Source organism: Lasiosphaeria miniovina (assembly GCF_030549165.1).
Source record: "Lasiosphaeria miniovina strain SMH2392-1A chromosome Unknown B0T26scaffold_2, whole genome shotgun sequence".
Classification (NCBI taxonomy): Eukaryota; Fungi; Ascomycota; class Sordariomycetes; order Sordariales; family Lasiosphaeriaceae; genus Lasiosphaeria; species Lasiosphaeria miniovina.
Genome location: NW_026848221.1, coordinates 4,240,020 through 4,264,494, shown reverse-complemented (window position 1 = coordinate 4,264,494; position 24,475 = coordinate 4,240,020). Strand labels below are relative to the sequence as shown.

Sequence of the window (24,475 nt, the reverse complement as noted above, 5' to 3'; positions counted from 1 at the left end):
GCCATAGATCTCTGCGCGATTTTCAAAATGCGTTGGGGGTTTGCCATCGCTCCATGATGCCCTGCGAAAACCAATTGCCCATTCATCTTCCTTTTATACATGGCTTTGAAGCCAGGATTGCGCCGCAGGCCAACGACCGTTTCCAGATAACCTGTCGCTAGACTAGTAAGCGTGCTAAAACAGCAAGGGGTTGCCGGAAATGCCAACGCGGCTCTTGCCCACCAAGATGATTTAGGTATTCTCTTCTCGGGCTACGCTAGCCAGCTTCGTGATGTCAGAGGAGAACGCCATCACACTACGACCGGTTTATAATTTTGACAAGGATCACACCCGCTCCAGGGAGCTATGAGGCGGGCAGATCCAGGTACTGTCATTACGTCGTGTGCGCTGCGCACTACATACCGTTGTGGTGACTGAAAAAGACAAAAGCTTGGAATCCGGTTCCGACATATCCATGGTTAGAAGCAGCACCCCCATGTTGATCGACAGGTTGCACAGATTTCCGAGAGCGCGTGACAAGAGAGAATTTTTAATGTTCGTTGGAAAAAAGTCACCCGTGGGGGACAAACCCTCTTCCTGACAGCTTGTCTAAAACGGGAAGAGAGAACCAGTCTGCTATAGGGGAAATATTCTAGTTGGGCGCGTGGCGTGAGCTCCTAAGGGCATTGGTTGACCCAGTCAAGAGGATGCGCAGCTCCAAGCTAGAGTGGCACTCAAGACGTTGCAGCCTCCAGAGCGAGTTCGCCCCGAAGACTCACTTATTTAGATAAACCTCAGTGGTCGATACTGTATGCTGCGTCAGCCCCGGCTCTGCGATTCGTTCTGAAAAGGGTGGGAAATGCTTACTCCTCCCATATCCGGCCCTGCACGGCTCTGAGCTCCTCGTCTGTCATACGATGACCTGTCGTGAAGTACCCTGAAACAAAAATCCCGTCAGCTTGAATTCCAACGGAGCATGGAGAGTGCAACGTATCATACCGGCGGTGATTTTCGCATCGATCTCAACCCTAGAGTCGGCTGGAATCCAGGACTCGGGGAGCTCAACTCGCTCGTGGATGGGGATACTATTGGCAGCGCAGTTAGACTCGCCGGTTCCGGCCACATGGCGTGCTTATGGCTCATGTACTCACCCTTGGCTCACGATAGCATCATGTTTCATACTGGAGAACCACACGAGTCAGTTTCAGCTCGGGTCTGCCGACCTAGCAAAGGCGAAAAACCACTTACTTGCTCATGCTCAGCATGCGGTCAATCTTGGTGATACCCAGCCAGTGCAAGATATCGGGCATCAGGGCTTGGAACCGCATATCCTTGACGCCCGCAATGTTTTCAGTCCGCTTGAAATAGTCCGATGCACGATCTTCCCCGCGTTTCCTTGCGTTGTACACGACTGCAGATCTCTGTTAGACAATGCCACGGCGCTCCGAAAAAAGGAGGGAAGGCCGCTGCAGTGGACGCGCGCGGAGTTCAACGTACGGTACTAGAGGCGAATGAGCAATTTGATTATGGTATTCCCGACAACGGACATGAGGGAGCATACCTTTGTTACTTCACCAAGGGCCCGGCCTTCCTTTCGGAAGTAGATCACGACGCCAGTGCCACCATTCTGTGCTTCCTTGACGGCCTCCTCGATGCCGAAGATGAGATAGGGCCTGCAGGTGCAGATGTCGGAACCGAAGACATCGCTGCCATTGCACTGTGGGAGGTCGCATCAGTGGGGGGCTCGTCAAGGGATTGGACGGGGACTTGCTTCGTCATGTATGCGCAACGCAAGTCTCTTGGATGGATCCGACATATTCGCGGGGTCTCCAAAGACGTAAACGGTCAGGCCGCCTGTAGGGAGTCAATAATAGGACCAAAACGAGGGGGGGTTGGGCGCAGAGTCATGGCCGTTTACCAATAGGCGGCAGAAACACCTTGATGTCGCCGCGTGTGATCAACTAGGGGGCCGCGGCAATCAGCTTCGTGTCAGACAGCGCTGCCTAGCTTCGGCGGTACGACTTACTTCGGGATACATGCCGCCCGTGTGCTCAAAGAGAGACCTCCTTAAGGTGCCCTCGTCAATGCCAAAGCGCTCGGCCACGCCTGGGAGATACCAAACGGGCTCGACAGCAAACTTGGTCACGGCGAGCTCACCCGACGCGTTGAGGCACACCTTGCCGTCCGGGACAAGCCGGCCGCTCCGGACGCTATCTTCCAGCTCGGACAATTTCATATGCGCCTTGGTGACGGCAATCGTTGGGCGGAGATCCACTGTTATCAAAACGTATTAGAGCTAGAGCTACATTTTGGGCCTGCCACGAAAAACACATGCCATTGTCTTTCTCGATGAGGTCTTTGAAGACTTGAGGAACAACGTGGCCCCAGGGATCCATGGACACGATTTTCTTCTTGTCGGCCCACTGGGGAAAGGGGCCGATGTTTACGGCGGGCTCCGTGTTGGTAAAGTCGGGCTTGTGGTCGGCCTTGAGCTCGTTGCTGGCCACGGCTAAGGCGTAGTAGATGGAATAGGACCCGCCGTGTGCTCCGATGGCATTCCGTTTGCGGATGGTCGACGGTACTCTCAGCACCGTCACGGGACCGCGCTTCAACGGGTCGGCGGCACCCCATTCCATGGGCAGCGGCTTGATGCCAATCTGCTTGGGGTAGGTGGTGAGGACGATGCGAGACGTGAAGGCCGACTTAGTGTCTAGAGATTTCGAGGCCGGCGGCGAGATGGTCCCCGCGTCGGCGGGCACCGAGACCAGCGACGCCTGGGACAAAGGAGAGGCGAGCGGTGTCGGCTCTTGGCCAGCACCGTCCACGTCGTCGACGGCGCCCGCCGCTGAACCGTTGGCACCTTTCTCCAATGCGCTGACGCGATGTGCAATATCGTCGAACCCAGCCAGCAGCTCCGTCTGGTTCTGGGCTATGGCCTTCAAGGCACTCAGCACCTCATCCATACCTGCCGTCATCTTGTCGAGATGGCGCCAACGTCCAACAGAGAGGCAAGGCCGAGACAGCGAGTGCACAGTGGCGCGACAAGATGGAGCAAGACACGAGGTAAACGGGCGTGTAGGAGGTGTTTGACTCTGATCACGCACGAGGTGACGGCGGCCTCAACAAAGACAGTGTGGCACTACCTGCAGTAGGTATGCAAGGAGTTGCGGCGAGCGCTACTTTGTTTTGTGAAGGGACTTGGGGACAAGAACGGGAACGGGAACGGTTACGTGAGCGTCGGCAAACGACACAGCTGGCTGTGTACGAAGTACGTACGCCGGCTGCAATGTTCGATTTTGTCTGTTCTTTCTATCTGTTCTGTCCACACTGAATGTCGATGACACGCAGGCGGCGAGAAAGAAAGAGAAAAAGAAGAAAAGAAGGAGAGAAAAAAGTGAGACAGAGGGGAGAGACGGTGAGGACATATACTCCCCTAGGTCGTCCCATTCGGGACTTACCGAAAATAAATCCCGTGATAAGGAATCTAGCTCTCCAGCAACCGAGTACGGGCACCAACGTCGGATGTGGAAGTTCCAACCAGCGCCAACTTGGTACTAGCATGTCCGAGGGGCGCGTTTATCACCGGCGGTCGGAATGCCCTAGATGATCGAAAGCAGGGTTACGAGACCCGGGAGTGGCCACAACCCCCCTGCAGCACCCCCCCCCTCCTTCACCGTGTCTCCACGCTGAGAGCTGATAGTGGGGCCTCAATCGGATCGACTTCCGCTCCTGCGGATCTGGAGCGAAAGCGGGCATCCGTCGTTGCAACGTTGGCAAAGAAGTCCTGTGAACAACGTACAACACGTGCTACGTTCATTTTCGGGATATGATATGGAAAACTAGAGATAACAAATGCATGCGGTAGCCAAGGCTGAAAATCGGATGATGAGTGCCAAGGTTTTAGTTTCGGAGTTGGATTGAGTTTGTGGCTTTGGAGAGCTTACTATGTAGGTGAGGAATGATGACTTGAAACTGAACATATCTGGGAAGTCGCCATCCACATCCCTGCAGAAGAGTGTGTCGCTCGAGGTAATTAATAGAAACTTCAAACAAACAATTGCACCTTCCGTAATCCATGTGTTGCCGTCGAGGCTTCTGTTTTCTGAGTGGCCGGCCGCGCTTCGCCTGGCCGTGGCATCCGCCAATCACAGTTCAGCGCACGGACCCAATTTTTGTCCCTCATTCCCGGTGCCCCGCGTACCAGCTGCTGGATCGCGAAGTCAACTCTTGACGATAAATACTTTCATGTCCTCGGTCCCTCGCCACAATTCTGCCTTTCCTCCTCCTCCTTTCGTTTCCTCTGGCTCGGGCTTTGCGTATTCTAACCAATGGCAAAAATGCCGCACTCAAGCTCAGAGGTGCAACGTGACGCAACGCAACACGACCTGCCGCACCCCTCGACGCCGGCATTTGAGGGATCAACTCGCAATTCTTTCGAATTGATCCGCGACTCCCCAATCCGTTGCGTTAGGAAGTACGCCTGAATGAGTTCGAGATCGCGAATTGAGGGTATGGTGTCTCAGTGAGCAGCAAGAACCTCAATTCCATGACGCTCGCTTTCGAGGGACAAGTCAGGCGAACCGCCGCCCAACTGGAACAGGGTGGCCAAGGGCCACCCTTTGCGCCAGTGGTTGCGAGGCCAGGTGCAGCGATTGAGGCCAATCGCTCCAGCGGTTCCCAGAGCGAGCGGGAGGCTGGCCATTCCTGGGCACACTCCCGATCGAAGGAATGCGGTTGTGGAGCCGGAATGCCAGTGGCTGCAGTGCGGGAATGCACTGGTTGTGGCCACGGAGCCGGTTGCGGCGTTTGACACGGCAAACGGCGATCGGAGTCGGGCCGGCACGGCCGACGCATCCGGCAGTGGTGACGGCTTCGACGGATCCGGCCTCGAAAGGAGGCTGGGAAACCACCGGAACTGGCAGGCGAGATTGAGCATAAATAGACGAGTGGCCTTCCTCTAATCAGAGGAAGGCCACGCTCCAATTGAACTTTTCACACACCCACTTTTGCACCTCCTGACTATCTTGTCCCCGCGATCCTTCTTCGATTACCCCTATCTTTCTCTGACGCCACCGCGTTACATGAGTAGTTGGCCGGAGGCCAACTGTGCAGCACTTCCTTTCCCTGTTGCCTCTGTAAGCCAAATGCTTACAGGGCTCCCAAGGCCTATATTATAAAGCCTAGGAGCGTACTGTAAGAGAGGGCAGGTACGCCTGACCAAGGTGGTCACAATGAGGACAACAGAAGGCGAGCAAAGACTGGTATTGGCGTAAGACTTCAACCTGGCCCTCGCAAAGGAGAAGGTCGAGGGCCATTGTTTATATACATGCTCAGGGCTCGGTCCCGAATGTGCATGTGACACAAGGCGCCCGGTATGGGCTTAGTGGCACATGCCAGCCAGCAGTGATCTGGCCCGTTGGTGCCAGACGGTCAATGCGTGTAAGGGAGTGCGCGTTGACAGGTGGTTCGCGAGGCGAGTGTCTTTTTCTTTACATGTACTAGCAACAGCAGGAAATTTAGATAAACAGCTTTAATAAACGTATGCTATGATCAAGTGTATAAACTGAACACTTAGCAGTCTACTCTATTATGTATTACAAACTACTCGACTGTTAGGGTCGTTTGTCTGTAAGGGAGCACGGGCTCTACAGAATGCTGGGGTTGGTAATTATGAAGATAGAACAAAGGGCAAGCTCCTATCGCACGGGTAATACAGTCAAATCGGAATGCCACTCAAAATGTATGAGTGCAGCGAATGTGTATTGCTTGCTTGAAGAACCAAGCAAGAACTATCTAAGACCGTGGACACGGTCATCGTATTTATTTAATTATGGCGGGCCAGTAAGAGCGCAGCTCTTACTTGCCCGGCAGGAAGGAGCTGCCTGGCGCCGGGCACTGCTAGCGTGCCGGGCCATTGGCCTGGTGCCAAGACCCTTCTTGGCACCGGGCCACCTCTGATTGACCGTCCTTCCGTTTGCCTGGTGCCAAGAGCCCTCTTGGCACCGGGCACCGTCTGATTGGCTCTCGACGAGCGGGGCCCCCAGTCTTGCCTGAGGCGCCTGCCTTCTGCAGCTGGTCCAGTACGAACCAGGTTCGTCACATTATGGTCTACTGCTCCGCTACAAATAAGACAGCCCTTACTTGTTGAAACTGAATAACTGTAGTTAGTCGAAAATCCCACAATCAAGAATTGGCCCCTTTAATAGCTTTGTCCTTTGCAATCCATCTTGCGGTGACGCTCATATCCGTATATATAATAGTCACAAAGCGTCACTATCTGGGACGACTTGGAAGGCGGCAAAGTTGAATGGGTTTTGGCGTCACCTGATTTAACATGTGACCTGGACGGTCGTGAGTTTGGAGATTACTGAGCCTGTTGGTCCACATGGAGCATAGGGCCTGATGTTTGTTGGTCCCCTAAGACCAGTAGTATGAGCCGCTTGGTCCACGTAGAGTAAGTTGAAGAAGTGGAAATAGTTGAGGAGGGGAAGTTGGAGAGAAATAGCTTATAAGCAGGCTGGTTGCCTGAGGGCCTGATTTTGGTGGTCTTCCGAGGCTGGTAATCCATGTGTTGCCATCGAGGCTGCAAGGGAGTGAAGCGAAGTGTAAGTGAAGGCAGGTACGCCTGATCAAGGTGGTCACGATGAAGGTACTGAAGAGAGCGAGCAATGACTGGTATTGGTAAAAGACTTCGACCTGGCCCTCGCAAAGGAAGGGGCGAGGGCCACTGATTATATACATGACAGAATGCAGGGCGGGCCATTGATAAAGGAGTGAGGTCTTGGCCCGCGTGCGAGTTGGGGGTTCTTTCCTTACACGAAGACGCCCACCAGCTGGGGTTGTACGCTAAGAAAACTGGATGTACAATTTTGCGGGGTTGTGATGCAAGTCAGGAATTACATCATTGTGCTCAGCGTTCAAGGTGCTTGCCCTGATCTTCCCGTTGACACTCTACTCCAAACCTAAGCGTTCTGCTCCCACGACCCAGTCAAATTTAAACCTCTTGAGCACCACGCTCTGGGATTCTCGCTCCAAGACTATGGTGCGTAATCGTGAATCGAGGTGCCCCTTTGGAGTTCCTAAGCCTGTGAAGTGACTTTGGCAGGTACTCGGTGGCCCGAGCTCGGGGTACCTCTGGAGGGTGGTTGAGGGTGCCGAAAAGAGCGGGTCAAGGCTAGCCAGAATTGGCACCCAGGACGGCAAAACATGAGTTTTTCCTGTTATAACAGGAAAACGGTAAAAACACACTAATCTTCGTCTTCCAACCCCGTTAACTTTCGTTTTCTTCCCTATACATTTCTGAACAAAGCACGTCTGGTCCTCAAAAAGACAGCCATCAGGATCACCTCCGCGGGGCACTAGCGAGCTCCCGCGTGCACGAGCCAAGTGCCGACAGGGGTATATACTCGGTACGGAAGCGTATTCTCCACCAAAGTTAAGGCTTTCACCGTGGTGAAGCAAGGCTCGCGGGGCCAAGTCTAATCGCAACATCATTCTAACGATTTGATACTGCAATCGGAGAAAGGCTGCAAACGCTACAGCAATCTGCTGCACATAGACCACCGACACTACACCACCGAGTCACCAAGTCGCGCGACCTGATAAGATGGGTAAACGCAAAAAGAGTTCGCGTAAGCCTCAGGGCCCTAGGAAGGTGCGTTTGCGTGTCCGCGCACAGCCGCTAAGCGCCTGCTTGCGCCCTGGGTCTCCCCGTCCATACGCTATGCATGACATTGCAAGAAAGAAGCACAGTCAAGGAGGGATTTGCGCTGACCGCAGCTGTTGCAAGAAACTAGAACGAGCCGCTCGCGACCGTGTTCACCTGCCTCTTCTGCAACCACGAAAAGTCCGTGTCTGTCAAGCTCGATAAGAAAGCTGGCGTGGGCACCCTCGACTGCAAGACTTGTAGCCAGAAGTTCCAATGCGGCATCAACTGTGAGCGTTCTCGCCGCCGACGAACCCCTTCTTTGCGCGAAAGGCTTACACGTACTGCAATAGATCTTTCGGCGGCGGTAGACGTATATAGTGAATGGGTCGACGCCGCAGGTGAGCACTTTATACCGACTGCCGAGAGTGTTTGGTATATCTGGCGCATATACTTACTAATCATTCCCAGATGCTGTTGCCCATGGACCGGACGCGGAGTCACCATTAGGTCTCAGTGGTAGTGGCCTGGGAGGCGATGGCGGCGACGGCGGCGGCGGCCGGTTAAGTAGCGGACGGCCAGGTATGTCGAGCCGGAAAATAGACGATAACGACGAGGGAGGCTACGAGGGCGATGGCATTGTGGCCGATGACGATGATTACGAATGAGCAACGGATACAAAGGACTTTTCACGAGGTTGGCGCCGGCGGGGAATTGTACTTGTACTAGTCATTGTGCGCGAAGCTAAGGCATCCCACGGGGGGAGCAAAAAGGCAAGGTGTTTCATTTCTTTTTGGACATTGGGCTCACTCGCTAAGCTACGCTCGAGGCTTGCGACTGCATGGGAAGCTATTTGCTTATCATATTCACCGTGTGTAATATCTATCGCCAAAGTCGCCGAGCCCGGGGCAGATGTAGCTAGACGGTTGTCAGTGTTGAGTCCTCTCATCCGATTTCGGCAAAACTCACTTCTTCTCGTCAAGCCCTTGGTCGACAAATGCTGTGACTACCCGGAGCTTAGGAAACTTGGTAGCGAAGTTCTTGATACCTTCAGGGCTTGCGATAAGGTTGATGAACAGGATGCGGTCCTCCGGAACGCCTCGCGACTTCAGAACTTCAACAGCCATAATGGCGGAGCCACCTGTATGACCGGTCAGTAAAAAACCCCCAAACCCCCATACCCAAACGTCTGGACCACTCACCTGTCGCAAACATGGGGTCCAGAAGGAGAACCCATCTCTCCGCAATATCCTCGGGAAGCTTATCATAGAAGAGCTTGGGTTGTGCCGTTTCCTCGTCGCGCTGGATTAGAATTTTTCCGATCCTGACTGAGCGGCAGCAGTCCCTAAGGCCCTGCTCCATCGCCTCGCCGGCCCGCATGATTGAGACACCGCAGATCTTGCCCTGGAATGACAAGCCATCGTACACACGCCCGACCGGGGTGGTCACAGTGTTCTCAACAGTGGGCAGGTGGTTGAGACCCTCCTCCACCAAAAGACGGATGATGCGGTTGGAGTAGAAGATGAAGTCTCCGCGATCCGTGTTCTTATCCCGGATCATGCTGTATTGAAGAATGAATGCATAAGCTTTAAGCTGGCCGATACACAACCCCTCCTTACCAAAGAAGGGTATCGTTGACTGGGCATGAAATCAACTCACGTGAGTAACGCAATTAGCTGGGGCGTCTGTGGCAGAACCGTAACTGTGTCGAATTCCACCGGGGTTGAGACAGTTGCCGTGGGCTTTTGGCTCTCTGAGCGGTAGTCGGGGCCGACGGGTGAGACCGTCGGCGGCTTATCCAGCGATGAAGACATCGTGATTGACAGCATTGCGAAGCGCGTATGTTTAGCTCCCGGTGTGTAAACTGCCGGTCAAGGGCAGCTTTTGCTTTTAGGAAAATGGACAATCTGAAGAGGGGGTTTGTGAGCAGCTGGCCTAAAACTGAAACAATAGCTAGGGGGGATTAGGAAATAGTAGTGAGGTTATGGATGGAATAGAGTTGTGACCTGAAGGTACAATTCCCCTCCCTCCTTGGCACGGAGGTTCAACTCGAGCACCCAACGGCTAGCGCTTGGCCGCTCTACGCCAAATCTAGTTCGCATCGGATGAAAGGCCCGGGTGCTTGCCCCACCTCACCTGCCAACCAAACACATTGCAGAAGTTACTTTCTTACCTATTACTTTCTCTTTAAATAACTAAGAAGAGCGTGAAGAAGTGGAGTTTGTGCGGGGAATTAGCAGCTAGAAAGCTTCGAGAAAAAAGCCTCCGTGAGACTAATGGTTGAGAATTTAAACGTGAACCGCGAGGACATGCGGAGACTCTCTCCATTTGATATCAAAATGCTAGGTTGGTTTAGCTGGGCGAATCTGTATTCTGCAGCCGCAACCGGTGCGCACGGGCCACTGCGACCAGCCACACATGCAACTCCTAGATGTGGGGGTGTTGTGTCGGACCCCGGGTGTTGTTTCCAAAACAATGAACCCAGGATTGCATCACGTCCCGCTCACGAGTCGAAGCAACAGTGACAACGGCCGTCTTTTCCTCTTCGTTTCTCCCATTCGGTAGCTTATCATCTTTTCTTTTCCTTCTCAGACTTACAAGCAAGCTGCCCAATTGCCTCACCATCGCAGATTCCCTCGTTGCTGGCAACACGCACTTCCCATCTTCGGATATTATTGCGCATCTCTTCGAGGCCGCCGGCAAGCGTGACCCTCGGCACTTGTCTGGTCGCAAACACGCAGCTTCCTTCGCTTCGGCATATGCAGCCCAGCCTCGAGTCCGAACCCCCCCTTGATGGCCGTTTACTTTGGAGGTCGAACTACGGCATACCCGCCGAATAGCGATTCAATTCCCACCAAAGCCAGCAGCTCCCTACTATCCGAGACAATGGCGAGCACCAGCGACCTCGGCTTCCCCGCCAAGAAACGTGTCACGACTTATGGGAAAGGCGCAAGGAGAAAGGCGCAACCAGCAAGCGGCGACACCCCCAGCAATGGAGGCTCGACGACAGAATCGTCATCAGCGCCAGCCATCGCCAGGCGGCCAGGGGGCGGCCGGCCTATGAAGCCCAGAGTCGTGTCAGAAGCGCAAAGCCGGCCACTCCTAGACATTTACGGCTTTGACGGGTCTGACGAGGAAGAGATGAGCGCAAAGAGGCGCAAATTGGCGCAAACATTCTCGGAAAAGAAGGAGAAATCTACTGCGCTGTATTCAACGCCGGACTCGTCGCCTTCGGGCGCGCCGTCGCTGGTGCGCAGAACTAACGGTGATATACCGCGATCGGCTCCAGAAGAAAAGGCCCCACCGGCGGTGAAGGACACGCTAGAGAAGGATACGAAAATGAGGGACGTGGCTTCGCGACAGATGCCATTCTCAGCAAAGACCTCGAGGGCTTTGGATAATCTCAGCATTGGCTCCAAACGCGTGGAAAAGGCCAATGACCAGATCCCAATCCGCCTCTCCCATATCTCTGCGCCTGCGCCTGCGCGGGCGCCTGTATCTACGTCCTCGTCTCAACCAATTCCCAGGAAAAGGCCCTCACCACAGGCCGCTCCCAGAACAAAGACATCCACAGTTGGGGCTCCTCGGAAAAAGCGGCTGATCGATGCACTGGCTGCGCAGGCGGCTGACAGTTCCATGGACGAAGAGGAGAAACCACTACCTGGGGAATCCAATGTTTTGAGATATAGGGAGTCCCCTCCCTTTCGGAGCCCGAGCCCTCCGTCGCTCTCTAGTCTGTCTAAGCCAAATAATCCGGTGCGGCCAGTAATGGCAACCAAGAAGGCCGGACCAAAATTCACTTACAGCAGCCAGCAACGAACCATGTTGGCTGACGAGGATCAGTTGCTTGGCGGCGGCGGCGGACTAGGTGGTCTGGGTGGGATTGATGAAGAGCCATCCACTGCCGGGCTGTTTAGTCTGGGGCGCCTAACCAAGAGCTCCACGATCAACACATTCTCTTTCCTCGACGAGGATGATGAAACGGTCAACACCGGGGCAGTCAGAAGCATTCACGAACTGAGGCAGGCCGGCGCGAACAGTCGGTTTGCCGATGAGATGGATGATATTATGGACAGAGTTGGCGCACCTTCAGCTAAGCCTTCGTCTTTGAGAAGAGGAGCTTTGCTGGAGCTGGCGCAGAAGGTTAAGGACAAGGATTTCCGTCTCCAATTCCGCAACCATAGCGGCGATGGGGGACTTTTCAAGTCCCTGGGAGAGGAGGCCGATCTAGTCTCTGGATACTGCATCTCGGCCATTCTCGTCACCCTTTTTGCCACATCCGTGTCGGCGCATCTTGTTCAGCAGGTGAGAGCTCAAGGCTTGGCTACGCTCCTTTGCCGACTTCTTGCAGAGACCACGGACATCACTGTGCTCGCCAAGGACAGAAAACAAAATGTCTCCAGAAATGGCCAAGCTACCTTAGGAACGATAAAATTATCTGTGCTGAAATTGCCGATATGGGAGCCCCTAGCGCCCACAGATCTGTCGCCGCGGACATTAGCTTTGAAGTGTTTAGACTTGATTATGCGGCAGCCGCACCACGCGGCGGGCGAAGCCGAGGTCTTCACATCATCGGTCACCAACAAGCTATTTTCTATTCTATCCGCGGGCGCATCACACGAGGCGTGCTGGGATTTCCCCAATAAGCCAGAGTCTAGCGATTTCTATCTCGCGCTCTACGTGCTTGAAGGCCATTCGATCAACGTCATGCAGTCGCGTCTCGGTTCAAGGTGGACGCGAGATTTTGCGCCCATCATTGCCGATGTGCTGGAGACAGCTCTGCGCCGCCCGGCGGAAAAGTTTGGCGATGTTGAGAATCTCGCGTTGAGGCTGACTCTAAATACGACAAACAACAACTCGGAGGCGTCGGGCTTATTTGTTAACAAGGGTTTGTTCCGTGAACTCGCTGCCTCGGCTTGCAGTGCATTTGAGATGGTTCTCAACTCGATGAAAGTCGATGCGTTCTTGTCTAAGGTCCATGAGTCGCTGATTATGATGTTGGGAGTTATGATCAATTTTTGCGTATATTATCCGCCTGCGTCGCAGAGCCTTGAAGAGAGTGGGGATGCCACGAGCTCGGCTCTAAATCGCCTAATCCGAGTGTTCGCGGACAACCACTCAAAAACATCGGATGTGAGTATCCCTTTGCGAGCAAGTCTCGGGTCCCGGTTACTAACTAGATGCAGGCCGACTCAATGGAGAAAACACAGCTCAACGTCGCCTTGGGCTATCTCTCGATCCTGCTGGGCTACCTATGCCTCGGCGAGTCGATCAGGGAAAGATTTGCTTTAGTTCATCCCAAGAAAAGCTTCCAGCCATTACTTGATTCGATCAACGAGTTTATTGCCTTTCATCACAAAGTTGCCGAGCAGACCAATGAAGAGGGGGCTAAGCAAGACTCTGACTTCACAGGATTGGCCCGACTACAGGGGCTGGTTGATCAACTTGAGGCTCGTCGCTTTTAGGGAAGCATGTTAAGAGCTGTTTTTATAGGGGGACAAAATTCCCAGTTGATTAGGGAGGTCCATTGGGCCATTGGTTGAGCTTTGACATGCGGGCGGTTGTTGAATGTATGCACTAGGATAGAGGTGCCACAACACTTGAGATTCACTAGAACACACGACACGGACGGGGGAGGAGATTGGGAGATGAGGATGACAGGACGATGTTAGGACGATGACAGGACGATGACAGGACGATGACAGGGCGATGATACAGACACGCACACGAACACACAAAACACGGCACACACATTTAGATAGCCTACACCTACGCAACCGCATCCTTTTGAGGGTGATTGCAGCGCTACATTCAATGGAGTCATGGTTCTTCAACTCGGTGTGGACTGTGTAATGTGTGTAGTACCCGAATTGGGATGCTCGACCCATTATTTGCTTCCAGCTGACCTGCCTTGTGTATCCCGACTCCCGCTGTTTGAGTTTGTGCTTGGGCGTCTACTATGTAGTGGGTAATTACCGTGGCGTGTCGGTGTCGTTACACTTGGGCGCGCATGCGACACAAGTCAGTGGTGGAACGCGAAGTGACATGCGCGTGGTCGCGCTGATTAGATGCATGATGAAGGGGGCTGAAAGTGAAAGGCCCCTTTCGGGCCAGTGTCTAGGTGGGAACCCTGCCCGAGGTTTCAGCACGAGTTGAGCCTCAACGGGCTTTCTGGACCGCCCTGCCGGCCCCCCGGCCCCCACCATTCCCTCACCACAGCCAGGCCAGCGTCCAATGCCAAGGCCCGGGCACTTGACCCCACCCCGCACCCCTTTCTTGGCCCGCTTCCCGTCGCCACTTGAATGCGTGCCCGCCCAAGTTAGTTCAGTGTATTGAAGCTTCATCGCGGTGTCGGAGAAACTACAGGTCTTCTCTAATACACCTCGCAAGCCGACCTACTTCTTTCTCTCGCTCGCCGTCCTCTCTCGTGCGTGCGCTACTGCCCGCCAATTATTTGTTTAGCACACCGCGAGCCCACGCCGATCGCCCCTCCTGCCGGCAAAGAAAGATACGGCAGCTCTTTTGGACGCGCCTAGTACCGAAAACCTAGAGACTTCCTTCGGTCCTACCTGCATTGCACCTCGCATATCATAGCAGCAGCGCATCACATCGCATACGTAGTGTCTTGTCGTCCAAGATCTCCCATCCACACACACACACAGCATACGCACATACATAACGCACGAACCTCGACAAACACACCTACGTCCCCACGCCACATACGCAAACGCCTCTACTGTTGAAAAAAGGGAATAAAAGGGGGAAACTAGGGAAAATACTTACACACGTCCACACAAACTTTAAATGCCATCACCACCCACCAAGCAGAGGAAGATTGCCATTGTTGGCAGCCGCTCCGTCGGTTAGTAAACCCCCCTTTCCATTTTGTTCTCTTGTTCGTCCCTATTCCGTCTGCTTGCTGTGGTCCAGACTGAATCGCTGGCCCCCTGTCTAGCTCTCCCTTATTCTTCCCCCCCTGACTTGATATATGTAACCACTTACACACACACACACACATATATATATATATATATATATATGTATATGCATATGTACCCCTACAATGGCGTGGCCTCGGTGCATATGTAGAGTAACATGGATCATTAGCTGCCACTGACACCAGTTCTTTACAACCACAGGCAAATCCTCTCTTGCCGTCCGATATGTCGACGGCCACTTCGTCGAGAGCTACTATCCCACCATCGAGAACACCTTTAGCAAGGAGATCCCGTACAAGGGGCAGGACTTCTCGACCGAGATTGTCGACACGGCGGGACAAGTACGTTACTAGTCCCCTCCTTTTCTTGCTCTATCAGTGTTTTTCCATGACAGGGGGTGAAAAGACAAGAAAGCACATTGCTCGTCTTTCTGGCGTTCTTATACACGTCCCGCAGCCAGGCCTAAAACTAATACCATTTCTATTTCTTTGCTCCCAGGATGAGTATAGCATACTAAACTCGAAGCACTTCATCGGCATACACGGGTACATGCTCGTGTACTCGGTGTCGTCGTACCAGTCCTTTGAGATGATCCAAGTAATCCGGGATAAGATCTTAAACCACCTTGTCAGTTTTAGTTTCTTTTCAAACCCTGCCCCATTTCAACCCCCCTAACCTCGTCGTCAAAATTCTCAGGGAACCGACTCCATACCCATCTGCGTTGTCGGCAACAAGAGCGATCTCCGGCCCGAGCAGCGGCAGGTGACGGCCGAGGACGGCCAACAGCTGTCCGAGGACCTCAAGTGCGCGTGGACCGAGGCCAGCGCGCGCTACAATGAGAACGTCGCCAAGGCCTTTGAGCTGCTCATTGGCGAGATCGAGAAGTCGCAGAACCCATCCGAGTCGTCCGAGACGGGCAAGTGCCACATGATGTGAAAACACTGATGGCTCACCTTGCTCTTTTGGGAGGACCCCTGGGGGGGGAAACGAAAGAGAGACACCATAATTTTGTCCGCGGCCGGATGTAACAGATATACGATGTATTCCCATCCATAATATCGTCCGGTAATTCCCCTTAACTCTCAGCGGGCCTTCTTCTATCAATTTTCAACCCTATTACCAATGGTTGATCAACCTCACCTTGGCCTGGCCAGAGCGAGAAGGAAGGAAGTAGTGTTTTCACTCCCCCCCTTCATAATGGCTTTTTGTTTTTTATTAATCTTGTTCCCGGGAGAAATGGAAAGATATCAGTGAGGAGGTTGAAGGATGAAGAGGGAAGCATGGGCTCAGCCGAGCCCCTCATGGTCAGGCCGTGTTCGTGTCCTTCCGGTCAGAAGCGATTTAGGTCATGATGGGTTTTTTGTCTCGTTTCTATTTTCTTCCCGTTATTCTCCTTTTCCACCCTTACTTACTCTTACTATCTAACCGCACCCCACCCCTCGCTTTTTCTCAACTTCAAACTCACTAGTCTCCCGCATTTGTGGCTTTTTTTCATCTTTTCCTAGCGAACTGGGTCGTCACTTTTCACTTTAATCAAACAGCTCGGATCGAGTTCTATGTATTCACTCACCTCTCTGGACTCTCTGTCATGATTGTTTGTTTGTTCGGAGTGGAATGCGGCGTTCAGTGCCAGTTGGACAAACAGACGGGGCGGATTAGATTGGCGGAGAAAAGAGGCTCGAACTCGGAAGTGGCGAGCGGGGATGAATGAGTTAAATCCAGAGCTCGTATTTTTCTCACTGCATGTTCGGTATTCTTTCCTGGGGTTTCCCACCTTTTTCCAGTGGATTCATGATGTACTATGAATTTTTTCTGAAAGAAAGACGTCGCCTCCGCGAAATGTCGTCTCTCCCGTTTGTTGAACGCCACAGCAGTTATCTAGGACATCTAGAGAAGAAGTACAGATGGTAATGAATAGACCTTGGCAGCAATAGAGTGCACATTTTCCATGTCACGGCGACCAATTGCCCGTCATTTGTCTATACTTTCAAGTAGTGCTATCACTCAAGACTCCAAATATTCATGGTCTAGCAACCATCGCTCCGGCATGCCATCTCTTTCTGAGTCTGAACAACAATCCGTATTAACGAACGGGGATATCCTTGGTCACCTCCTTTTTAGGGGCCTGGGGAAAGGGGACGAATTCGGGGGCCCCAGGAAGGTACTGTATTTGTTTAGTTCGAGAGTCGCAAAGCTTGGGGGTGATATGGTAGATGGGTCTTCTAGACTTACCTTCCGCAGCGGCTCCGGAACATTGAGGCCCTTTTGAAGAATTAATACAAAGTCGGCTCAGAAAGAGTTCAGAGAATCTTACCTCTTCCGTCTGGAAATTCTCCAGGATGGCACAGAGTGTTCTTGTCGTGGCGGTGAGGGTGGAGTTGAGGGCATGGACATATGTCTTCTTTACATCTGTCTGCTTTCTGACGCCGTATCTAATATCGAGATCTCGGCTCTGGTAATCAGTGCAGTTGCTATCGATAGGTCAGCACCGTGCCACTCATCGTAGATGATACGCAGCATCAACTCATTAGGAGAAACTTACGAGCAGCTCACGAGTTCCTAAGCGCAGCAAATTTGTTAGCGCAGCTCATCAAAAAGACCGTCTTGCAATATACCTTGAATTCTCCTTGGTGCTATAGTCACAAGTTAGCCTCAAATACTCAAGAGTGTTGGCGGGGACAACATACTGGGAACCAAGCCTCGAGATCAAGCTTCTTAGCAGCTACATGCTGTTAGCATTCGAGGTCTACTTATCGCCTGCAGCTGTTTACATGCCTGCGTTATCTATTCAGAGTCAGTTTTATGTCCAGAAGAAGCTTGCTAAGACAAAAGGGTGGGAGTACTTACTGAGAGCTCCCGAGACGATGGCAACCACGCGGAAGGGGATATTGAGGGACTTGTAAAAGTCTTCCGAGGTTGAGATCATCTTCTCAAACATCTCCCAGGACCTAAACACTTCAGTCAGTCTATGCTTGGCTAATAGCCAGCTCCTGTAGCTCACTTCTCGGGTTCGGTGAGGCAGAATTGCTCGACCTATGTAATCCGTCAGCATTGGCGATATTGCAGATATATGTTAGGCGAGACTAACCTTGGTAAATTCGTGGACACGAAAAATGCCCCATACATCTCTCCCGTGCTGTGCAAAAGTCAGTCCGGGGAGCCAACAAGTGGTTGTGTCGTACAAGAACATACCGCTCCAGCCTCCTTACGGAAGCATGTCGAGTATCCAGCATACCTAGGTCATATTTAGCGCGTACTCGTGGGAGGGATATCATACCACGTACTTAAGGGGCAAGTCGCGAGGCTGAAGCCACTCGTCGCTGTGGAAGGCGCTAATTGGTTGTTCGGAGGTCTTTTTTTTGTCAGCATCTCTCGGAAGGGCCCCGTATAACAAGGCGCATATGAAATAGGCTAGGTCGATCTCGCTTACCGCAATAAGATATTTGTCCGCCTGGTCACCAGTGACCTTGTACAGCTCCTCATCGAATCTTGGCAGGATATTAGAATGGCGGTTCTATAACGGCGTGCCGCCAACAACAGCCCGGAAACAAAACCCGGCTGCGTTGTGAGGGTTTGATTTTGAGATAGGGGAAATACTTACTGGGAGAGCTGGGCGGTCTTCGCCATTTGCTCTCTAAGCATGAGCTGTGGCGTCTGGAGTGGTATGTATTCTCTCTGAGATAGGAACTCGAGGCCGTAGTTGATCAAAGCCCTTGAAAGCATGTTAACAAAGCGAAAAGGGGGAATATGGTCGGCCTGGCTGCTTACTGGTTAAGAAACACGCCCCAGCCACGCAGGAAATATCCTCGGTGACCCACGACCTTAACACCTCTCTCCGGGTCGTAGCCATCCAGTCTAGCGAGCACCTCATGATCTGTCACAAAAAAATTAGTCACGAAATTTGCCGACCTCAGAGGCGACAAGACAAAACGGCGCAGCAACTCACGAGAAAGGACGTTCTTCTTCTCAAACGCGACGCCCTCGGGGGTCCAGGTCCGCTCGACGGTGTTGTTGTCCTACCGCCTGTTAGCACTACAAGACTACAAACTAGCTTGGCGATATGCCTACTACTGACCTCATTGTTTGAGACAGGAACCGAGGCGTGGACAAGATTGCCGATAGTTTTAACCTTGACCTATTGTCTATGTTAGTCATTGATTGCTATACCCATCCGACCATCTTGACGTGGAGTCAGCGACTTGCCTTCAGAAGGGCCTCCTTCTCAAGAGCCAAGGCAAGAAGGTCCTTCTTCTCCTTCTCCAGGTCGGCTGCGCAAAGAAATGACATCAATAATCGTGTCCTATCCAACTTTGCATCGTGTAGTCTTCCCACCTTTTCGCTTCAAGAGATCCGTGACGTCCTCTTTGGCCTATACCGCAACTGCAAGTTAGAACCAGAAAAAGCGCCGTGATTGGTGTGCCTAGTGGGATTGCCATGCCTTCTTCTTGGGGCCAATTTGTTTCTGGACCTCGTTGATTCTAGCATTGAGCTGGGTGGCCGAGTACGCAGCTGCAGAGAAGCAGTAAGTCGTTAGAGATCGGCTGCTTTTGGGGTTTCCGACTGCTAAGACAGCTGGGGAGGCAACTCACTCCTACGGTGGTCCTCGAACATGGCAATGACTTCGTCGACAACTTCGACAGAGGCGAAGCGCTTCCGTTGGCTCTCCCTAATCGCTTCAGGGTTGCCGCCGCGCTCGGCAACTGTGAGGCGGTCTACATTAGCAAAACCGGTCGACGAGAGCGGCCATGAATAAATCCCCCAATATTCTGTGTCGACCCTCCAGTCGAGATACCCAATTCCTCGGCTGCACCCAACACGGCCAGCTAACAGAGCCAGGGGCGGCGGGGTACGGGGAGGGGAGGGATTGCAGGGGCTGCGTACTGAAATCGTTCACGTCGAGCATCTTGGCGGATTTGTTGGTCGCGTCGTCTATTTGTTTCCGAATAGATGCTTCTTTCGTAGTTCTGGGTAGCCGACTAAAGTGGGGGGGATTCTTGAGGAAGATGGAGGTTGAAGTGTGTTGACGATAACGTGTTGCAAAACTCCCAAATGGTGGGGTAGAATATTTCACACAAGCGACGCATAGAGGGGAAGGTGCGGTTTGAGATTCAGCCAAGCTGCCCGCAGTTTCCCCCCGATTGCGCGCCCAAGCCCCGTACGCCCCGTTATGCCGATAGGACCAACTTGTGACTCAACCCCGGAGTTGGGGTCCCAACGGGCTTAGCGGCTTGGCATTAGCTGCCGTCTTGGCAGGTCTTGGCGTTCGTGTGTTCAAATTCAACGTCAACCCAAGCCAGAAACGACAATCAACATTTTGATAACAAAAATAATTCATCTGGTGCGCTTCTGTCTTCACCACTCAGCGCTTTGGCTGGGTAAGTAATGACTCGACACGATTCAATGGAGAAGTGAGAGAGGGTGCAGTTTATTTACAAACGTTTTCGGAAAGAAATGTCTCTCTGACTACAGAATCAGGTTGACTAATTATGCTCCGCAACGCAGCACCCACCATTCTCGCGTCATATTGAAGAGCGCGTTTCGTTACTTCGTTCCCTTCCCTTTCCTAGCTTGCATCGCTAGCAGAGAAATTCGAAAATAGCCTGTGGCACGGCATTCTCGGCCGTGACCAGCGGCACCGAGACCCGTTTCCCCACAGCATCCTGCATTTTCCTTATGTGTTCCATTAGCTCCAGCACCTTTCCCCCATTTCTAGCTCTCCTCTGCCGGGATCCGCTCTTCGTGTTCCTTTCCCTCTCGGCTTCATTCTCGCCGTTGATGACGTGTGACATAAATATGCGCAGCCAGTCAGCTCGCACGTCGTCCGCCGTCTCTATCCCCGCCACAAAGAGCGGCAGCGGCCACAACGTTGTCGCCAATTCTCGATAGCCATTCCGCTGGTGGCCGTGGGCCTTACGCAGCAGCAGGCCGATCTGCAGAATTGACTCGACGGCTTCAGTGGACGCGTCGTCAGTGCGCACCTCGGATCGGAATGTCCTCGACCACACAATCTTGGCCGTCAATAGCACGCCGTATACCATGAGCCAATGCAGGCTGACGCGGCTGAGCTTCCCCCCAGACTGAGATGCCGTCATGTTACCGTTATCACCCGAATTTGACGGCGATCTGTTATCTTGCTCAGTAGACTGGTCTGAGACATAGAGTCTTGGTATCGGCACTTGGCGGAGAATGTTGGCAGTCGGGTTCATAGCCGCGGCGAGCTCGAATTCAGCTTCAGCCCTCTGGATGCCGTTATCGATGGCACTGTGCTCGGACGCAGCAAGCTCGCTCCAACGGGCGAGATCCTGTGCCGTCGCCCCGCTTCGCTGAAACGAGCGGAAACGCACCATGTCCGAGAGAAGACAAAACGTCTCGTGCAGGCGCAACGTTGCGGGTATCATCTGGGCGTCCTCAGCCAGCAGCTCTTTGGGGTAGTCGCGACCAAACATGTCCATCCGGAAGCTGTGTGATTTCTCCAGGATGAAGTGGTAGTCAGTCCTGTCACTCACTACGTTAAGGAGTGTGGCGAATCGCGGGCTGATGGGGTTAAACATGCTAATTCGGATCTGGAGATAGCAGGACCACAGCAGGAGTTTGCTCGCAAATGCCGATAACTTGAGATTCCCCGGATGACTGGCGAGCCATCTTGTGAGACGCTGGAGTCTGTTATCAACTGCCTCAAGGTTCTGGTCCGCTATGTCGTAGCGGTTGAGGAAGAGAGCAGTGCAGATGATTATCTCGGCCGCATTCATCACGGGCGGCAGGTTGTTCAATACCAGCGTGGGGTTAGGGATGGCCTGCAGCTTCTCAAACTGCTCGGAAGATTGAGAGTAGCAAGTGAGAACACTGGGGTCGATTGGCGACCCCTCAGGAAGAGTTGCTCTGGCAGCCCAAGCCAGCGCGGCGATTCGCATCGGGCAGACGCAAGGGTGCTTTTGTCCGTAATCGAGCACAAACCGGGCGAATGACCATTTGCTGTCATGCTCAGTAGTGAAATCTTCCAACATGTGGCTTGCGGGACTGAAAAGTTCAGTTGCACGCAGGATTTTCTGAGCAGCGCTCCCTCGGGAAGCTTCGTCTGCGGGAGCCGTCTTCTTTGCACGCTTGCGCCGCCTCGGGACCCATTCCTTGGTCCCGTCTCGGTTTTGGCTCTTGGACGAGACAGATCCCTCGCTGTCGGAAATCGGATTGCTCTGCTGCGAGATGGGCGTGCCTGGCGCGAGAGAGTCAAATGACGTAGGGTGAATATGCACGAGAGCTGCGGTCATGTCCATGCGGCCATTGAAGTCATGCCCCGCCATGTTGGCGTCGAGTGGGAAGTCAAAGCCTCCCCACATTACGTTGAATTGGAGAGCGTCGAGATCCTGGATTCCCGGACCGCAGGTTGCCGGGCTGAGCTGCTCGAGATTCGGCGCCTCAGAGGTGAAGGCCGGTGCTTGCGCGGCCATTGAGAAAGCAGGGTACTGCTGCTGTTGCTGGAAGTTGACATTGAAGCTCTCTGAGTGGCTGTCGAAGGCGGTCATAAGTGATGAGGGCGCAGCCGCGTGCTGCGACTGGGCAGCGGGTGCCTGCTCCCGAACTCGTTTCGGTTGGGGTTGTTTTGAAGAAACGACCTTCTGGCCGGTGGGCGTTGAGACGCGAATTCGAAGGTTTGTGTCAAACGAGCTGTGGCAGTTGATATTCATGCGCGAGCAATTCGGACACGGGTTGCCGCCCTGGCAGCGCACTTTCCGCTTGCGACATGTCAGACAACCTTTTGAAGCAGCTTGGTCAGCTCACTATTGATCACATTTTGTTGTCATCTCACGCCTTTTCGAAGCTCAATTGGGAATATTTGAGGTAATAACGGCGAACATAACTTACCGTGAAAGGTGCGCTTCAATGGCTCGGCCATCTCTCAGATCTAGGAACAAACGCAGGCGCATGTACTGTGTGTAAGTGCAATAAGCAGCAACAAGGTTGACGGCAGATGGAAGTCTTGGCGCTGGTGACGAGTCTTGGCAGGGCCTTGGTCGTGGGGAAGCCATGCATTTAACGCGGATCGTCGACTTATATCCGTCGGTAAAGCCGGCGAGGCATCAAAGCTCTCGCAGCACGCGACAGAGCATGCACGGCCGGCATCCATGATACCCAAGGTATATAGCCCGTCGAGCCCTATGATGACAGTCTGCAGTGCCGGGCCACAGTTCACCAGCCGACGGGGGTAGGCAGGGGAGGGGACCGGGGGGTGTTGGCAGGCCGCTCTCCGACGACTTGAGGCGGGTCCAACAACGGCGATTAACTCAGCAACCACATACCGCAGTTCACAGATCCTGTTGAGTCGCACATGGCAAGCGAGCTCAGAAAAATCACAGTCTGGGCCGCCGCCTGGAACTGGGACGTGGACAGACAACCGTAAGGCCCATAGGCGGTATGGGTATAGGCATGGGCATGGGCATGGGCATGCGCAGGAAAAGGGAACCTACACTAGCACCATTTTACCCCTGTCCCTTGCCCCCCTGTCCTGTCGCCTGTCTCCTGTCCTGTCCCTTGTTCCGTGTGCGCGCATCGAGCTCGAGCTTCTTCTTTTAGTGCCGTGCAAGAAACCCACACTTTCGTCGGCTCAACCTTTCCAGAATCCGCCCGTCCCGGCAAGGGGGGTCGAGGTGGATTCCATTTGCTGCGTAGACTAATCATGTGGGCGCTCTTTGGTGGTGGAAGGGGGAATTTGGGGGTTTGGCCTCTGGGAATTTGGGCAAATCCTGATCTGCGGGGTCGTCAGCCAACCGATGACCGCAGACAACCACTCACAAGCAACCACCCCTCATCTTTTTTAGCTTTCTTTGCTTCTCCGCCTCTTCCATCTTAGGTCTCTCCTGCGGTCTCCTCCCTCCCCCCAGGGAGACTAGCGGAAGACGGAAGACGGAAGACGAAAAGCGCCTCGTTTAAACCGGTCGTGAGTCCCTCCGCACGGCCGTGACTGGCCGGATGGTGTCTATACTTTTCTATCTAATTATGTGTGCTGATGCCATGAAAGTTCTAAATACTTTCTAGGTAGCTAGCAAGGTGCCTACAATACAAGGTACCTTACCTACCTGGCTTACCTAGACTGCCGTTTATACGAACGGGCCCATTTCAGAGGTCCGCCGCAGAGATATGCAACCCCCCCCCCCCCCCATATTATAATGTTTCTGAAAATTCGCTGAACTAGTTTTTAGATGCATGCAAGCTGACGCGGCAGACTTGTTCCTGTTACTGTTGCTTGTGTTGTTGTTCTATTGCTCGCAGCCAAGCTTCTCATCAGCAGAGTCCGGACGGGAGGAGGCGCGCACTTCATTTAGGTAATATAACGTTACTCGGGGAAAACAGGAATGAGACATGGCACGATTTGCACTTGACTTGACTTCTCTTCACTAATGACTAATTCCCCCCCATTCTCTCTCACTCTCTAAAAGACATCCTTGCAACTTACTCCCCTTGCCCTCGGATCATCCTCGGTACGTGCACGCCTATTGCTACTCTGCATCCAAAAACACGAACGGAGCAAAGCAAAAGATAATTCCGGGCCTTGTTTGCGTAACTACCTTACCTACCTTACCTGCCCATCATCTCCCATCCCCGAACACGAGGAAAAATTCTACGTACTATGTAGCATATCATGTCATTTCTGTATTGGTCAGCCCTTTATTCACCAACTACAAGCAGGTTTGAGGCAGGGACCTTTGTTATTTTAGTGTCTAGCCCTTGCATACCGTACAACACCTACAATCCTCCCCCGGCTCCTCTCCCCCCCCGTGTTTTCCGCCCGCCCGCCCCCTGCCAGCTTTAGCGGAGGGAAATTTGAGCCGGGGATCAAATGCCCAGATCTGTCGAATGTTCCTCCCAGGGGAGTGGACGGCGATGTTAAGCCCCGATGGGGTGTGTGGCGTGTTGATCA

General features: G+C 53.2%; 8 protein-coding genes across 8 annotated transcripts; 3 read left to right on the top strand and 5 right to left on the bottom strand.

Annotated features, from left to right (window-relative positions):
• Positions 1–842: 842 nt before the first annotated feature.
• Positions 843–2,954, bottom strand: B0T26DRAFT_672604 (GTP cyclohydrolase N terminal-domain-containing protein; the record flags this gene model as incomplete). Its single annotated transcript, XM_060439476.1, has 8 exons — positions 843–916; positions 979–1,064; positions 1,131–1,160; positions 1,228–1,390; positions 1,477–1,480; positions 1,541–1,696; positions 2,006–2,253; positions 2,309–2,954. 8 exons carry the CDS (start codon positions 2,952–2,954, stop codon positions 843–845), a joined length of 1,407 nt encoding a protein of 468 aa, XP_060300864.1.
• A 1,596-nt stretch (positions 2,955–4,550) lies between these two features.
• B0T26DRAFT_672603 (uncharacterized protein) lies at positions 4,551–5,294 on the bottom strand (the record flags this gene model as incomplete). The annotated part of the gene is made up of 3 exons (XM_060439475.1): positions 4,551–4,934; positions 4,980–5,042; positions 5,172–5,294. 3 exons carry the CDS (start codon positions 5,292–5,294, stop codon positions 4,551–4,553), a joined length of 570 nt encoding a protein of 189 aa, XP_060300863.1.
• Positions 5,295–7,585: 2,291 nt separating this feature from the next.
• B0T26DRAFT_636575 (transcription elongation factor Elf1 like-domain-containing protein) lies at positions 7,586–8,147 on the top strand (the record flags this gene model as incomplete). Its single annotated transcript, XM_060436841.1, has 3 exons — positions 7,586–7,633; positions 7,776–7,914; positions 7,978–8,147. The coding sequence occupies 3 exons, from the start codon at positions 7,586–7,588 to the stop codon at positions 8,145–8,147; spliced, it is 357 nt and encodes a 118-aa protein (XP_060300862.1).
• Positions 8,148–8,490: 343 nt separating this feature from the next.
• Positions 8,491–9,438, bottom strand: B0T26DRAFT_640061 (uracil phosphoribosyltransferase-domain-containing protein; the record flags this gene model as incomplete). The annotated part of the gene is made up of 4 exons (XM_060437190.1): positions 8,491–8,542; positions 8,594–8,765; positions 8,827–9,185; positions 9,284–9,438. 4 exons carry the CDS (start codon positions 9,436–9,438, stop codon positions 8,491–8,493), a joined length of 738 nt encoding a protein of 245 aa, XP_060300861.1.
• Positions 9,439–10,510: 1,072 nt separating this feature from the next.
• B0T26DRAFT_738498 (uncharacterized protein) lies at positions 10,511–13,089 on the top strand (the record flags this gene model as incomplete). The annotated part of the gene is made up of 2 exons (XM_060443598.1): positions 10,511–12,757; positions 12,811–13,089. The coding sequence occupies 2 exons, from the start codon at positions 10,511–10,513 to the stop codon at positions 13,087–13,089; spliced, it is 2,526 nt and encodes an 841-aa protein (XP_060300860.1).
• Positions 13,090–14,198: 1,109 nt separating this feature from the next.
• B0T26DRAFT_153963 (P-loop containing nucleoside triphosphate hydrolase protein) lies at positions 14,199–15,663 on the top strand. The gene is made up of 4 exons (XM_060433476.1): positions 14,199–14,486; positions 14,764–14,903; positions 15,061–15,189; positions 15,259–15,663. Exons 1-4 carry the CDS (start codon positions 14,429–14,431, stop codon positions 15,496–15,498), a joined length of 567 nt encoding a protein of 188 aa, XP_060300859.1. The 5' UTR covers positions 14,199–14,428; the 3' UTR covers positions 15,499–15,663.
• A 982-nt stretch (positions 15,664–16,645) lies between these two features.
• Positions 16,646–19,465, bottom strand: B0T26DRAFT_738496 (uncharacterized protein; the record flags this gene model as incomplete). The annotated part of the gene is made up of 21 exons (XM_060443597.1): positions 16,646–16,726; positions 16,795–16,824; positions 16,877–17,033; positions 17,105–17,121; positions 17,178–17,195; positions 17,250–17,284; positions 17,410–17,510; positions 17,564–17,595; positions 17,651–17,698; positions 17,755–17,797; positions 17,847–17,914; positions 17,993–18,050; positions 18,164–18,274; positions 18,331–18,436; positions 18,509–18,578; positions 18,638–18,697; positions 18,766–18,830; positions 18,895–18,931; positions 19,001–19,071; positions 19,152–19,262; positions 19,444–19,465. 21 exons carry the CDS (start codon positions 19,463–19,465, stop codon positions 16,646–16,648), a joined length of 1,341 nt encoding a protein of 446 aa, XP_060300858.1.
• A 576-nt stretch (positions 19,466–20,041) lies between these two features.
• Positions 20,042–22,739, bottom strand: B0T26DRAFT_153587 (uncharacterized protein). Its single transcript, XM_060433475.1, has 2 exons — positions 22,423–22,739; positions 20,042–22,312 (listed from the first exon to the last, which is right to left on the bottom strand). The coding sequence occupies exons 1-2, from the start codon at positions 22,451–22,453 to the stop codon at positions 20,139–20,141; spliced, it is 2,205 nt and encodes a 734-aa protein (XP_060300857.1). The 5' UTR covers positions 22,454–22,739; the 3' UTR covers positions 20,042–20,138.
• Positions 22,740–24,475: the final 1,736 nt, after the last annotated feature.